Genomic DNA, 16,715 nt, shown 5'->3' with positions numbered 1-16,715 from the left:
CTTATGACATCTCTAAGCTTAGGGTTACCTCTCTCTTTTGCTTCTGAATAATTCATGAACAGAAATCCAATACTATTGAGTTGGAGTGAGGGGGACTCAAAAAAAAAGTTGAATTACAAAACATCGCATTCTTTCATCTCATGAAGTTTTGCGAGGAGCAAGGGTCAATTAAGAGTCCTCTGGCTACGGTGAGTATGAATAATGCACCACAGGGCTGAAAAACCTTGGGAGACTTGCTTTACTTGTGTAGATTATTGACGCTCCTACCGCTTTTTTTCCCCTCCTTTCTCCTCAGGTGAAAAAGGACCCTTTGTCTGTGGTGTCTCTGACTGTTCATGCCTCAATAGCCTGGAGGCAAAATGGGCCTAATTTGCACAGGTCTGTTTTGGGGCCAATTATTATAATACCAAATGTTCTGGAAACACAATAAAATTGAAAACAATAAAGAGCAGAGCCGCCAATATTGTTCTACATTTTACATTTTAATGAATCTCTCATTAAAGATGTATTTTATCAGTTTGGCGATTCACAGTGCTTCACCCTTTTCAGTCTTGTTGTTAGATTTAATATACGTATAATACACCTAGGTGATCTGATACAAAACTATGTGAAAATGTACGCCAGATTAATATGTTTCAGTTAATAGTTTTTAGCTGTAACTGAAGAGTTATTGCTCCTGACATTGATGTCTCAGGTATGTTCAGTTCACAGAGAAAACATAACTCAAGGGCACGGTCTCATCTGGCACTCGAGAAACAGCCCTTATGTTATAGTGAACATTGCACACTTGTAAGCGTTGTTGTATTACTGAGCATATGTTGAGTTGTATAGGCTCATATATATATGTACTGTACACTGTGTCCTACATGGCTTTAATGCAATAGTTCACCCAAAAATGTTGTTCCAAACCTACATGACTTTCTTTCTTCTGTGAAACACAAAAGATGATAAATAATAATAATAATAATAATAATAATAAAGCCTCAGTGTTTGTCCTTACAATGAAAGTCATTGACTCTCATTGTATAGTGAGTCAAACTGGTTTGGAACAACATGAAGGTGAGTAAAGGCCTATTCACACCAAGAATGATAACTACAAAGATAGCTATAAAATTACATTCACACCAGTGTATAATTATGTTCTGTTTATTATGTCACCTGACACTTTAAATGCTTACGCTCTTAAAGCAGAATGGATTCTGTTTGGCTGTCAATGTTTTTATAGCTCATCAGCTGGAAAAAAAATCTTTCTGAAAGTAATTCCAACAGTATTGTTTTTCTGTGCCATTATTGTTATAATTGTGGTTTGGATTCTTTTATATTTACAACATTTTTTGAACTGTCTTTATCATTATCGTCCTTGGTGTAAACAGGCCTTAAAGGGATAGTTCACCCCAAAAATTAACTCACCCTTAATCCATCCTAGGTGTATATGAATATCTTCTTTCAGATGAGCACAATCAGAGATATAATTAATAATATCCTGGCTCTTCCAAGCATCATAATGGTTGTGAACATATTTTGAAGCCGACAAATATGCATCCATCAATCATAAAAAATAAGCCATACGGTTCCAGGGGGTTAAAAAAGACCTTCTGAAACGAAGTGATGGGTTTTTGTAAGAAAAAATATCCATATTTAAAACTTTATAAAGTAAAATAACTAGATTCCAGCAGACGGCCGTACGCATCGATTTGCAGCAGAAGAGTGACCTCTGACCCCACGCATTACACAATGACGAACACAGAAGCGCAGAGGATAGAGCAAAACAAAACACCAGTCATGAATTAGAAGTCTAAAACGAGAAATGTTGGAGGATTTCGATATAAGAGAAGAGGAGTTTGTTTAGTCCTATTTGTTTAAACCACGTCATACGTCACGTCAGGGGTTACTCATTTCGCAGTATGCGTGCGTAAGCTAGATATTTTACTTCATAAAGTTTTAAATATGTATATTTTTCTTAGAAAAACCAATTGCTTTGCTTCAGAAGGCCTTTATTAACCCCCTGGAGCTGTATGGATTATATTTATGATCGATGGATGCGTTTATTCTGGGCTTCAAAACCGGCCCCCCATTCACTACCGTTATAAAGATTGGTAGAGTCAGAATATTTTTAAATATATCTCCGATTGTGTTTGTCTGAAAGAAGATATACACCTACGCACACCTATGATGGCTTGAGGGTGAGTAAGTTTTAAGTTAAATCATGACAGATTATTCATTTTCCTTTTAACCCTCTGAAGCATGCAAAATTAATCTTTTTACTTTAAAACAATGATATATCAGGAATAATAAAAACATAAAACCATCTTGAGATTAAAGTTGTTAAATTTCGAGAAAAAACTCGTTAAATTTCGAGAAAAAAGTCGAGATAAAATGTTGAGAATAAACTCGTTAAATTACGAGAAAAAACTCATTAAATTTTGAGAAAAAAGTTGAGATAAAATGTTAAGTATAAAGTCATTAAATTACAAGAAAAAAGTTGTTAAATTACGAGAACAAATTTGTTAAATTATGAGATGAATGTCGTTAAATTTCGGGAGAAAGTCGAGATAAAATGTTGAGAATAAACTCATTAAATTATGAGAAAAAAGTCATTAAATTATGAGAACAAATTCATTAAATTATGAGAAAAATTTCGTTAAATTTCGAGAAAAAAGTCGAGATAAAATGTTGAGAATAAACTCATTAAATTACGAGAAAAACTTGTTAAATTTCAAGAAAAAAGTCTAGATAAAATGTTGAGAATAAACTCGTTAAATTACGAGAAAAACTCATTCAATTTTGAGAAAAAAGTCAAGATAAAATGTTAAGAATAAAGTCATTAAATTACGAGAAAAAAGTCGTTAAATTACGAGATCTAATTCGTTAAATTATGAGAAAAATGTTGTTAAATTTCGAGAAAAAAGTTGAGAATAAAGTCTTTAAATGATGAGAAAAAAGTCGTTAAATTATGAGAACATATTCGTTAAATTATGAGAACAAATTCATTAAATTATGAGAAAAATGTCATTAAATTTCGAGAAAAAAGTTGAGATAAAATGTTGAGAATAAACTCATTAAATTATGAGAATAAAGTCATTTAATTATGAGAAAAAAGTCGTTAAATTATGAGAACAAATTTGTAATTTAATGAATTTGTTCTCGTAATTTAACGACTTTTTTCTCGTAATTTAATGAGTTTATTCTCAACATTTTATCTCGAATTTTTTCTTGAAATTTAACGAGTTTTTTCTCGTAATTTAACGAGTTTTTTCTCGAAATTTAACAACTTTAATCTCAAGATGGTTTTATTTTTTATTATTGCTTGGCCCTAATCCTCTTCCGTAAATACTTAATGTGGTTCAGATAACATAATATTTTGAGATTCTGTTGATTAAACCAATCGCCTTCATTGTATTAACTCAAAATTTTTATTTCAGTGAACTCAAAATTTTAAGGCAACCAGGTAACTTTTAAAAGTTAAACCAACAATTCTTTTTTACAGTGTGGGAATCTTGTCATATATAAAATATATACAGGACAGACATATAGAATTATGGGAAAGGGTCAAAAGTGGCTTTGATGGTTTGGATGTAACACCACATCCTTTTTGTGCCTTTTCTATTACACAACAACTCTAAATCGTCTAATTTTAATACCCAAATTATGCATTACCCACCATTTCAATACCTTATTTGTTCTTAATGCATGAGGACTATAAAATCAAGCCTGTTGGTCATATATTTTACACCAGGTTGCTACACAATCTGTCATGCTGGTCAGAGGCTGGATACCTTCAGATAGCCACACATGTGCAGGCAACACTAGATGTCAGTGTTCTCGCTGATGTCGGGCTGCAAGCTTTTTGTTTGTGGGAAGAGGAAGGAGAAGCACATACAGTAGTTTGAGAAGTTGATGCTTGCACTTTACAACTTGCGGGTCCTAATGGATTTCCTTATATTAGAGGGACTGTCTGTGAGGAGTTAGGGGCTATTACTGTGCCAAGCCTGATCACGGGGCATCACTTTCATCTTACCAACACTCTTGTATAATTAGCAGAAATTTGCTGAGATGTGTTTTCTCCTCCCTTCATTTCCTAAGATGAATCATCAGGAGTATAGACAAAACTCCCTTTCTTAACTCCTAGGATGCAAAAGTTAAATGTAAAATTAATGTTTAGTCTTATTTAGAAGATAAATTTAGTATTTTTTCAGCTTTGAAGCAGTTGGATTCACCTAACATGCCTCAGACATTTCTGAAGGCGCATACGTTTGAGGTTTGGCAGAGTCTGTTTATAGCATCATAATTACATAAGTACGCTGCTCCTTGTTCTTAATGATCATACACAAACGTAACAAACTTGTTATCAATAATCTATCCACTGACAAGAGTTTTAAACATGTCCGTGGCCAATCAATAATGATAAGATGATTTTTCAGAGTCATTCTATAAAATTAGGTGCCTTTTTCCTTTTGAAAAGGTAAGTAAATTGATGCAAACTGACAGACAAAGAATGACAAACACAAATTGTTTTGATGCTGGCACAGGGTTACCTGTAGGCCATATAGGAGAAATAATATATAGGCTAGCCTATATTCACTTGCAAATACAGAAACAATCTTTTTAATATATAATTAATAATTAATATAGCCTATATTATTTTTTGTTAGGTTTGTCAATAATAAATGTAATTTTTTACACTTATTCTTATGACACATGGACCACAGTAGCGCTGTATGTACTAAATGTATTGTTGACGTCACGGGGGACGGCTCGGTTTCGATGTTTGGAAGCACCAATCAGAGCGCAGAAAAACCCGGAACTTCTGAGAGCGTAAGAAAGAGCGCCTGTATTCAATTTGAAAAGGAAAAACAACATCAGGTATGGAATGTTTATGTTTATATTATCTATATCGTTTTATAAACGTTACAGGTTTTCTTTAAATGGTGACTTTATCATGAAGTCATATATAAAACAGTATAGTTTCAACCTCAAAGACACATGAAACAGAAGTGCATTTCTACAGTTCAGCTATGCTAACAAGTGTTTATTTTTTTAAGTAGTTCATGTATTTCATACTTGATATGCAATATTGTGTCTAGACTATTGTGTCTGCGTTTAGTCTCGAGCGCTGACTAAAAGAAAGCAGACTGGCTTTGTAAATAATGCGTTCAAAGTGGTGACCTTGTAGGTTTGTGTATAATAGGAAAATCTGTTTTGAAATAAAGTCCAAAACCTGTTTGGTCCTCTGTGATTTGAGAGTTTTGTTTTAAGAAACATAGTTGTTAAAGAAACGCTAGACTCACTACATGACTACTAGGAATTTCATTGTTAATCAACTAGAAGCGAGTAAACCTACTTATTTATTTAACCTTCAGGTTCTGTTTAGGAACTCTGAAACCCTAAATCTAAGTATGTTTAAAGTATGTTTGTTTTTATATACTTAAGTATGCAACACTTTAAAAATATGGTTCCATTAGTTAACATTAGTTAATGCATTAAAACATTAACAATGAGCAGTACGTTATGTGTTCATTAATCTTAGTTAATGCTAGTAAAAAAAAGTACAACTGTTCATTGCTAGTTCATGTTAGCTCAGGTCAATTAACTAATATTAACAGAGACAGCATTTAATTTTAATAATGTATTAGTACATGTTTAAATTAACATTAACTAAGATAAATTCTTTAGAAGTAGGCTATTTTTCATCATTTTAACTAATGTTAACAAATGAAACCTTGTTGTAAAGTGTTACCCTTAATTCTAAAATTTGACATTGTAATCTCGGAGACCCCAGATATAAAATATGAATAAATGTAGACTGTAGAAGTATGTTCTTGTGGCAAAAATGCAAAGAAAATACAATAAAAATAAATCCAGCTAGTTAAAAAGGTCTATTTGGACTTGTTTTAGATTTATTTATTTTGGCGTAGTGATTAGACAGGAAGCAAAGTGGGAAAGAGAGAGGGGGACGGGACCAGGAAAGGACCACAAGCCGGGACTTGAACTCGGATCGCCCGAAGCGCGTTGGCGCTCTGCCCATGAGGCCATCGGCGCTGACTTGGACTTGTTTTATTATATTTTTCAACAACAGTGCCTTTTTGTTGGTGTCAAACTTAAAGTGATAGTTCACCCAAAAATGAAAATTCTGTCATTTATTACTCACCCTCATGCCGTTCCACACCCGTAAGACCTTTGTTAATCTTCGGAACACAAATTAAGATATTTTTGTTGAAATCCGATGGCTCCGTGAGGCCTCCATAGCCAGAAATGACATTTCTTCTCTCAAGATCCATAAAGGTACTAAAAACATATTTAAATCGGTTCATGTGAGTACAGTGGTTCAATATTAATATTATAAAGCGACGAGAATATTTTTGGTGCGCCAAAAAACAAAACAAAATAACGACTTTTATAGTGATGGCCGATTTAAAACACTGCTTCAGGAAGCTTCGGAGCGTTATGAATCAGCGTATCAAATCATCTGTTCGGAGCGCCAAAGTCACGTGATTTCAGCAGTTTGACATGCAATCCGAATCATGATTCGATACACTGATTCATTTATGCTCCGAAGCTTCCTGAAGCAGTGTTTTGAAATCGGCCATCACTAAATAAGTCGTTATTTTGTTTTTTTGCCGCACCAAAAATATTCTAGTTGCTTTATAATATTAATATTGAACCAGTGTACTCACATGAACTGATTTAAATATGTTTTTAGTACCTTTATGGATCTTGAGAGAGGAAATGTCATTTCTGGCTATGGAGGCCTCACAGAGCCATCGGATATCAACAAAAATATCTTAATTTGTGTTCCGAAGATTAATGAAGGTCTTACGGGTGTGGAACGGCATGAGGGTGAGTAATAAATGACAGAATTTTCATTTTGGGTGAACTAAAACTTTAACCCAAATACAAATAATATTACTATATTCAGGGATCCCACAGTGATGAAAAATATAGGAATATAATTTTTCTTTCTGGACCTGCTGTAATCATCATGGAAATGAGTTAAATCTTAAGAAGTCATGCAAAAGTCATGAAAATTTCTATAGGGAATCTAAATGTTTATATTTTTTCGCAGCTCTGAAATATTTAATCAGCTAGTTGTAGCTGTTTGCAGAGTAAAACTTGCTGCAAGCCACCATGATAACATCCGTTTGCTTGCTGAGGATCTTAATGAAGACATTTGCACATGAATAATTATAATAAATCATTATTAATAATAAAAGAAATCTAATGGTATTCAAAAGAGAGAAAAATCATATTAAGTAAATAAAAAGTTGTTTTTAGTTATAGTTGTAGTATTTTGATTTATTTATTTATTTTGTATTTACAGTACTTAGAAAAGTTACCCTATTCTCCAGAACTGAATGTCTGATAGAGTGGATTAAACGTCTCTCACTAATCTATGACCATCAGAGCAATAGAATTGAGTGGGAATTTTTGGATGCGCTCCAGCTCCACCCCTCATCCATGTGGCTCTGCTGGGAGGCAGATCTGTGGACTTGCCTGTGCTGATGATGTTGCACTACTTCATTTGCAGGTGCCACCCAACACCTTTATATTTAGATACAAGCGTGTTAAGAAAACAAGAGTTTGTCTGTGTAATAAGCATAGAATCTTTTTCCTGAACAAAAAAGAAAGCAGTCTTGTTTAATATAAGCGCTGAGTTATGCAAACAAACCCTGCTGGTTGCTCCATATTTAGTCTTTTTAACTAGGTACTCCTGACCCCAGTCCTCCTCAGCTGGCTTTTAATTGGCTTCACTGGGCCTAAAATGCTGCAATATTTCTCGAAATTGACTGCTTATTTGAGTGTCGAGAGTGATGCAATTTACAGTAAGTTGCTGGTAAAAATGGACCATGGCTTCAGATGCAGCACTTAGCAGAGGCTGCATGGGGCACGCGTAACTTCAGGGGATGCATTTCACGTTTGCTGTGTTTTTATGGAGGTTTTGTACAAACAAGGGGACCGGGACCATAAAGGCAGATGGGATGGGGTTTTTTTTCGGTGATTTTGCTCCTCATATGCACTCCGGCTTATGTGCCCTCTCAGTCTTTTCGTGTTGATCGGACTGCCTTGTTTACAGTGTGTTATAGAAGGGGCTGACGCCAGCCTCCCTCGGGAGGGAACAAGGGTTAATTGCTGTTAAAGTGTTGGTCTCGTTCCTCTTTCTGGCCCTGATACTCCATTAGAGCTGACACTAATGAGGCAGTGCAGAGAGGACACCCCGGAGTCGAGGGACAACACCACCGGCTGGGGGAGGGAGCCATGATGGAGAGACTTTACTTAGCTGAGAGAGAGAGAGCACATACTAAGTCATAGATCAAGAGTGTGTTGTTCAGTGTTGTTGAGGATGTGTGTAGGCTTGGCTTTCCTTAATTGGTGGCTTACCCTCTGCATATGTTGTTTGTTTGTCATTAAGAATTCACAGGGGACTGAATCACTGGTCACCCCTGATGCTTGGTCTGTGCAGCCAATGGCATTTGCTTGGTTATTTTGCCATATTGATTGTAATTTACAAATTTCAAAATATAGATTTTCAGGGCCCTAATCATATAAATAATGAAAATAGCTTTGTAATAATATAAAAGTACTTTATAGATAATTGATCATTGATTTAATGAACACAACAAAATATATAAAGCTGCAATAATTTATTAAAAATGTATTTAAAATAAAAAATGATATATTTTAATTAATCGTTTTATCAATAAGTGATGTATAGAATTTAATTAACTTATTTTATTTGAGCAAATTATTTATTAATATATATATATATACATATAGAAATATATATATATATATAAAGAACTTTTTGTGAATTTATTTTTTATCTAAATATTAATTATCATCTGTGAATTTTTAATTAATAATACAAATATCACAGTATGTGATATTTGTATAATATTAATATAATTAAATAATTAACAACTTGATTAAAAAGAAATATATATATATATATATATATATATATATATATATATATATATATATATATATATAATTAGTAATTTGTTACAAATTATAAATTGCAGTTTAAAAATATTAAATTATTTAACAAATTAATTCAGTCTCACATCTTTCATTGAGTATGTATATATATTACGATACATTGAGTATGAAATTAATTATTTGCAGTAAAAGACAAAGTAGAACTGAAGATGATTACTAAGTTATGTTTTGCATGCTATAATTTTGTCAAATAACAGACTATTTTTCCAGTCATATATTTTTTTCATTGAAGTTTTCTTAAAAAAAGTGTTCATTTTGTTTATGTGAACCCAGTATCATGTATTGTCACACCATACATACATATATATATAACAGCCAGTTATTTATACATTTCATCTGCTGTCATTACATTTTTTAATAGTGATTTTCTGCTTTGTAGGTAGTAAGACTGATCTGGAGTCAGCACCCTCAACTGGTCGGTCATGAGTTTTGCTCCGAGTCCTTTCACCCCCATGGGCAGCCGTAGCATTCAGGAGCAGCGGGATCGCTGGGAGAGGAAGAGGAGCCGCACAGCCCGTGAGCTAGTCCAGAGCGAACAAAGATACTGTGAACAGCTGGATCTAGTCGTCACGGTTAGTCTCTCTACAGGCCCAACACGATTACACACACACTCATGGCCTGAATTGGTCGATCTTTTATCAAACAATACGCTGATGGAGAAACACTTGTCAGGGTTGGATTCGGTCATCCTGGAGAGCAGAAACAGAATAATGCGTTTATTGCAATGTGTTGAATATCCTAATTAATAGAAATCTGAAATTCTAATCATCTTTGAGATCTTTATTCACAGTTTAAAAAGCACAAGGTTTTCTATTTATTGAGTGGTCCTTGACACCATCGCAGGGCTATTCTTTTGAAATTCATGGTTTATAACCTGTTCAAGGCTTTTATTTTGTGACTAATTGGTTTTACCTTTAAGATCCCTGAGATCTCAAAGCCTTTTCTATGTGTATTATGTAGATTATATTGTGTGTAACCACAAATATACACTTGTGTCTCACTCATTCAGGTTATGTATAACATAATAATTACCACTCGAACTTGAAAAGCTAACATAGTGAACTGGCACGTCCGTCTCATTGTTGTCTTATGCCGCATTCTAATTAAACGGTCGACCATCGAAACTTATTTTGACAAACCGCACATTCTCCTTCACGTCGTCTCCCGCCCCTAGTGAAGTTGTGTTAAGATATGCAGCTCATATTAAGCCGTTGGAGGTAATTGAGATGTCAGTGCTGCAAAATGCTTGGCTCTCCACAGATTTGTTCTCGTTTTGTCTCAAGGGTATGCGACGAGAGGTGACACTCTTGGTAAGATGAAGAGTCATGTACGAGTGGCGTCTGAAAATTTAATTTTCTCTCCCTCCTGTCTCTTTCTTTTCTCCAGTACTTTGTGGAGATCTTGAAGGCCAAAGGAACCCTCAGGCAGGACATTAGAGAAAGCATCTTCAGTTCAATTAAATCCATTCATTTAATAAACCAGTAAGTATCCTTTAAATAATTAAGCAAATATTCGCGCTCAGGGGAGAGAGACGGCTGAGGGTGGCTGGCTTTGATACCGTTTAAAAAGGACGAGAGGGTAGGGGAGTATTAATTGGGGTCTAACAGGAGAATCAAGTTTGAGAACTTGGAGATTGCCTGGTGTGCCTTATCTTATGTTATTCTCTTTAATTGGATTGCGAATCGATGAGGATGCTGGATTTGGGCTTACAGCTACACTTTCACCAGTGTATTTCATGTTATCCCGCCAAGGTTGCCATCACTGGTGATGGTTGCCTGTTCGTAATGGCCGCTGTTTGTGTCTTCCAAACCTTATGTGTTGATAAAAATAAGCTTATGCAGTCGCTGATGTTTTAATGAAAGCGTCCATTATCATGCCTTCATTACTGACTCTCACAGTCTTTCCACATGACACATTTTCCACATCAACACCAGTAATAGACATCAGGCTGCTCGATACAAGATTTAAAGTCAACATGAAACACCATTCGCAACCAATTTAATTTTGCAATCTGGTCTTTTGCAGTTCTGAGTGAATCTGGATATTCAGCAGACCTGATTTTATCCGCTAAGAACTTGAGAAGTGGTTGGGTTTGAGGGGAAAAGGGTTGTCACAATACCAACATTTCAATAGTTTTAATGTACGTTCTGTGCTTCTACACTTAACAAATGCTTTTATTCAAAGCAGTACAAGGCATTTATGTCAGCATTTTAGGATCAAACTCATAACCTGAGCCATTTTGACTTTTTTCGATATGAAAAAACTTCAGAATTAAGTCAAAATAACATTAAAAAAATTCATTACTGACAGTGTTGGGGGTAATGTATTACAATTAACACGGGTTATGTATATAAATATCTGAGTTACTTTTTCAAATAAGTAACTCAAGTTACTTTGTTTTCCCATTTATTGACTGACCGCTCTCCTACTCCCAAGTTGAGAGAAATCAGGAGTGCAGAGGCGATGTGTTTAAGGTGTTTATTGTGAGAACTGCTGAGAGAGAACGGCACGCTTGGCATTGCTCGAGGATCTAGCGACAGTTTGTCTTTAAACAGTGACATGTCTGACGAGAGTGACGTATGCCTGTTAGGAAAGTGTGCATGGAAACAACTTATATGGACATGATTTGGGCGTGTTTTATACAAATGACTAACCTTGTGCACGCGGCCACTCCTTTATAATACTCCAAATTCACTAAAATAAGAACGAAGTTAAGAACAATTTTTGTGGATTAATATTCACAGCATAGACAGTGGCAGGTCTGTTGGACTGCTTTTAGATCTAATATTTTGTTTTATTGCATGCACAAATGCGGAGGCGCACTGTATTTCACTTCACCATATAACTAGTTTCTGTAACCTTACCCAAAAATACCACTTTATTTTCACTTTGTGTTGTTTTCTATATTTCTGATGACTTTGGTGCCTCATACCAACTTTATTATATTATGAAAAGCTAGTTTGGGACTAATAGCCTTACCTTAGAACCTTATACTGTTTAATCATCTGTGTTAGTGATATTCTTACAATTTATGTGTATGTTAAGTAAAGTGGGATGGTACTTGTGTCAAGCATTTTTGAGAAATAAATTTGCTATAGGTTCAAATTTCTAAAAAATTGGGTCCCACTGCCAAACCCGTTGAGAACCTCTGATTTAAATGATACTAAAATAACATTGCCATGAGTGTTTGCAGAGCACAAATACGCAAATACTATACTATACTAACTTCGAAGTACCAGTACTTTTGACAAGGGCAGAGGTCAGGAAAATTATCGATATGTGTGACGTCATCTAAAAATAAGACATTTCCGAGTTGTAGATGTATAGTCTGCATGCAGTAATAGCAGTTTTGTCAATTTTAAGAAAGTAAATAGTCAACTTTAAATTCATGATGACTTTAATAACATCTTTATATTTCACCAGTGGTAAAGTGGTCATGGTAAGATGTGAAGCCCAGCTGTGACTCTTCCGCGTACAGACGATTAGACGCTCTGCTTGAGGGGCCTTTATGACAGCTTGAGCAAATGAAAAGCCAGAGCTGCTGGAAACACGGTGCAGAAGATGAAATAATACATCAGAAAAACTGGCCTGAAGAGCAGTCGGCATTGATCTTCCCATGCGGGCTGGGCAGACTAACAACAAATTAACTCGCAGGTGTCAAGAAGCCTGTTCTTGTTAATTTTATCTGAGGCTATCTATGGCACAGAGCTCTCGTGAAGCGTTTTGTGTTTTGATGTACCACATCTAAAAGCAACAAGCAAAAGCAGAAGCCCTCTCCTAATGTCCAATAGCCTGCGAGCGAACAAGCTTCCAGTCTTTTATTAACACCTTTAAGCCTGCATTAGAGAGATCATCGCCCCTTAGTGCAGGTGAACAGTGTTTGATATATTTAACAACCTGATCAATCTCAGAGAATTTGCCTGACAAGCGCAGAGAGACGTTTCCTAACAAGAGAAACACAGTGAAGGATATTTCATTAGTCTCGAATTGGCCGAAGTTCTCGTAGGAGTTACTGCCGCATGGTTTTGTTGTGTACATATTTCGAATTACCAAACGACTGGAAGGGGAGCTACTGACTGCCTTTGAGGGCTTCATCCAGGCCCTGTTGATCGAGAATCATAAAATTGTCTGAATAATGAATCACCGTGGGTCCCCGAGGCTCCCATCAATGCCTGATTGACGGGCCTCTCTACAAACAGTGGCTGAATGAAGATGGAGGGCTGAATTTCAGAGCCCGATGTATTGGATAAATCGGTGCTTGGTTACCATATATCATCATTAGAATCGGTTATTGAAGTGCCGGGTGAAGCGTAATGGCAGTCTCTCAATTTAGATCTGTGAACAGACAGCAGTGGCTGACTGATTAAAACGAATAAAGTGCTCGCGTACTCCAAAACCACATCGTTATCAGGAAGCTTCTTCAGATGCATGTTGATATCTGCGCTGGCTGCTGAAGGTTATTTGATTCCTTAGCTGAAATCATCACTTTTTTTTATTATCTTGGACTAGTTGTAACAGTGAAAATCAGAGAACCAGGACAGAAGGTGAGCTGTAGATTGTTTTTGCCATGCACAATATGCGCTTTATAGTATATGCATTTTATAAACCATTGTAGATTTTATTCTTAAAGAAATAGTTGAGCCAAATATGACAATTCTGTCATTGTTTACTCATCGTCATGTCTTTAAAAACTCATTTGACCTTCTTTTAGTCTGTGGAATGAAAAAGGAGATTTTCCATAGAGTGAAAGTGAATGGTGACGGCTACCATTTTCATAGCAACATTTGTTTTTGTAAATACCAACTTTTTGACCTTTTCCTCATACAAACCTGTTGTACCACAATCCACTTTCATTGTATGGAAAAGAGCAGCCTGGACATTTTTCAAAACTTCTCTTTTTGCATTGAAAAGAAGGAAGTCTTACAGGTTTACAATGACATGAGGGTGATTAAATATTTATTTATTTATTTATTTTTTACATTTTATGCATTTAGCAGAATAAAATTTTTCATTTCTGATGTATTATTTCAAAATAAATAGTTGTATTTTTAGGGGTTCAAGCACATAGTGCTGAAACCCTATTGTAATTGTTAAATTGTTAAAAAATCAACATCAACATAAAAGTGATCGGGCAGACCAAACCGTCGTAGTCGTAGTGACTTGAAACTTTGAGGGCTGGTAGTACTTACACCGCCTACAGTGTCACCAAGACTCACCCTGATTGGCTTGACTGGGGCGCTATGGTGGTGAAAAGTACAAAATCACTCATATCTCCCTTTTCACTTTTGCGAATTAGTCCTAGGTGTTTGGCCCAATTGGAACCAAACCAGTGCAGCAAGATTCTCCATAGTCTGATTGTCAATAATTATCAAAAAAATGTTAAAACATTTTGATTGACGGTCCCTAAGGGCCTGTTCAAAATAGGTGGAGCAATTTTTACTAAAATGGCTATAACTCTGGAATGAAATATTTTCATAAAACTCAGCACACCTCTGTAAGAGCTCATTCTGTGGTCGCGTGAAAAAAGACGTGGCAACTGGCCATTTGGTGGCGCTATAACGTGAAAAAACATGAAAATAGCTATAATTACTTCACTGTTGATGTGCAGTGTCTTTGTCCAAGCTACCATGATTGTCTATAGACCTTATGTAGCACCGCCCCTTTTTTGCGCTCGTTGTCTTTTGACTTCCGGTTTGTATTTCCACAGCAATATTACATTTATAAATGAACTGCTTGTTTTAAAACCTTCCCGATATACTGACATTTGTTAAGACATCTGCTTTAAACATAACAATGCTCATGATAACTTTCATTAACTCTACAACAAGTAAATCCACTTAACCAACTAATTATTCTTGGACAGCGATGCCATAGAAATGTACAGAGCTACAGCAAAACGGAAGTTCAAAGACAATTTTATAAAGATGGCGGCGCGCTTGTTTCTCTGGTAAATAAGGTCTATAAGGACATTGAAAAAACATGGCCACCATTGGCCAATGAAGTTTGAGCAGCTATTAGACAAGGTTAACGGAGGCCAATTGAAATGAAACTTGCTGGGCCTGTTTGACTCACGGCCCTAGAGGCCTGTGAGCAAACGCCTTTACGTTTTTCATGTGCATAAAGGATTGTGATTTGCACGTTTTTTTGCACACACCCACGATATTTATACCACATGGTAGAAGTCGTCATTCTGAGCAACTTTGCCTCTTGGACCACCTCTGTTCATCGAATCGTTTGTTAAATATCGGAGATTATTTCAAAAACAAACTTTGACGAACTAGTCCTAGGTTTTTGGCTCAACCTCAACTGTTAAGTTTAAAAACTATGTGTTTGCTATAGTAAATTGCCTGTATTGGCTGTAAATGGTCTTTTCCATCTATGATCGAGATGGTTACAGGCTTGCTAATTAAAACGTAACACCCTTTTATGCATGTGTTTAAAGGCCTTAAAAGCGCTTAAACCCCGATATTTGCTGCTTGCAGCTATAATTCTTTTCTTTTGATTTTAGACATATTTGATGTAATTATATAACCTGAGGACAATGCAACCCAATCTTTCCCAGTTTTCAATACAAACTTATAAAAATAGGCGTTGTTAAGACAATGACATCTTAAGAAATATAAAAAAATGTCTGTCAGCTATATTTAAGTTTAAAAGAATAGGAGGAAGCTGGTTTGAAGTTCATTATTTGTATATCATATGATACTCTTGGGTCGGTAAAGACTTAAATACATTCTGGATTCATTAAACGCTTCTGAACAAGCAAGCAAGCAAACAAACAAACCTTGAATATATTGTCATGCCGCTGCCATTCATCAGAATTATGCCTGTTTATCTGATGAGAGGAATAAGGCAATAGTGGGAACAACCCAATTATCCCAGAATGCACCGTAACAGTGATCGCCAACTTAAAAGGGCTGTCACTTAAGTAGCATTGAATCAAAAACGTATTTGAGAGATAAATATTCTGAACGAGTGCGTCTTGGGGGTTTCTTAATGACAGTAAATGTGGTGTGGAAATAGATCAAATAGTATCCGATATGAAGGAAGAGGGTCCTTGTCACTATCGAGGGAAGGAGGGGGTCTCCCGACAAACTGAACGATGCTTTTGGGTCCTGTACAAATTTGGGATTTTACGACTGTTTGCGTTGCTGCTAACTATTCTTTGATGATAATTAGTATTCCTCGGTTTTTTCTTCCCGCAAATGAAGCCACATAGGCCTCCATTGTTTGGTTGAGTCTGTGCCCGGCCCAGATGTCGCAACCGCTAAGCATTAATGTAGATTAACATGATGCAGGAGGAATGCTAATGTTATCTTTGTCATCTTCCTGACGGCTAGAGAATTTAATTGCCCTAAAAAAGAGCATAAAAAATGGAAGTCATAATTTCATATTTATCATAATAGCCTCTGGCTGTGAGGAGGAAAAAGGAAACACTATTTTTCCCGCCCTTTGCCCTCGTTAGAACTCTCTCGGCTGCTCTGGCATCTCCTGATTATGAACAGAGGCTACCTTGGCTTGCAACTTCATTAAAATCTATTTAAATCAACTTCAACTGCAAAATGCTCCTTCTTCCAGCATGTAAAAAATGTAAAGTCTCAGGGAACATCATTAGGGAGAGTGTGTGCGTGTATCCGTACCTGTATTTCTGTTTGGTCTAAGCGGTATGTATGAGCGATATCTACCTCGCCTAGTTTGGATAATAAGCTCTCTCACAA

At 35.8% G+C, this 16,715-nt stretch overlaps 1 protein-coding gene across 2 annotated transcripts in view; it reads left to right on the top strand.

Annotated features, from left to right (window-relative positions):
- Window positions 1–16,715, top strand: part of arhgef39 (Rho guanine nucleotide exchange factor (GEF) 39) — a 100,601-nt gene that overhangs the window by 49,242 nt on the left and 34,644 nt on the right. The window contains exons 1-3 of one of the 2 annotated variants that reach the window (XM_067390969.1): window positions 4,792–4,863; window positions 9,377–9,569; window positions 10,384–10,478. In XM_067390969.1, coding sequence (XP_067247070.1) covers window positions 9,420–9,569; window positions 10,384–10,478 — 245 coding nt within the window. In that variant the 5' untranslated portion in view covers window positions 4,792–4,863; window positions 9,377–9,419. Of the gene's footprint in view, window positions 1–4,791; window positions 4,864–9,376; window positions 9,570–10,383; window positions 10,479–16,715 lie in introns of those variants that run through there. The other variant, XM_067390970.1, reaches the window with a different exon arrangement.

Source organism: Chanodichthys erythropterus, chromosome 8 (assembly GCF_024489055.1).
Source record: "Chanodichthys erythropterus isolate Z2021 chromosome 8, ASM2448905v1, whole genome shotgun sequence".
In the NCBI taxonomy this organism is placed as follows: Eukaryota; Metazoa; Chordata; class Actinopteri; order Cypriniformes; family Xenocyprididae; genus Chanodichthys; species Chanodichthys erythropterus.
The sequence above is the reverse complement of the archived record's forward strand: the minus strand, read 5'-3'. Positions and strand labels throughout refer to the sequence as shown.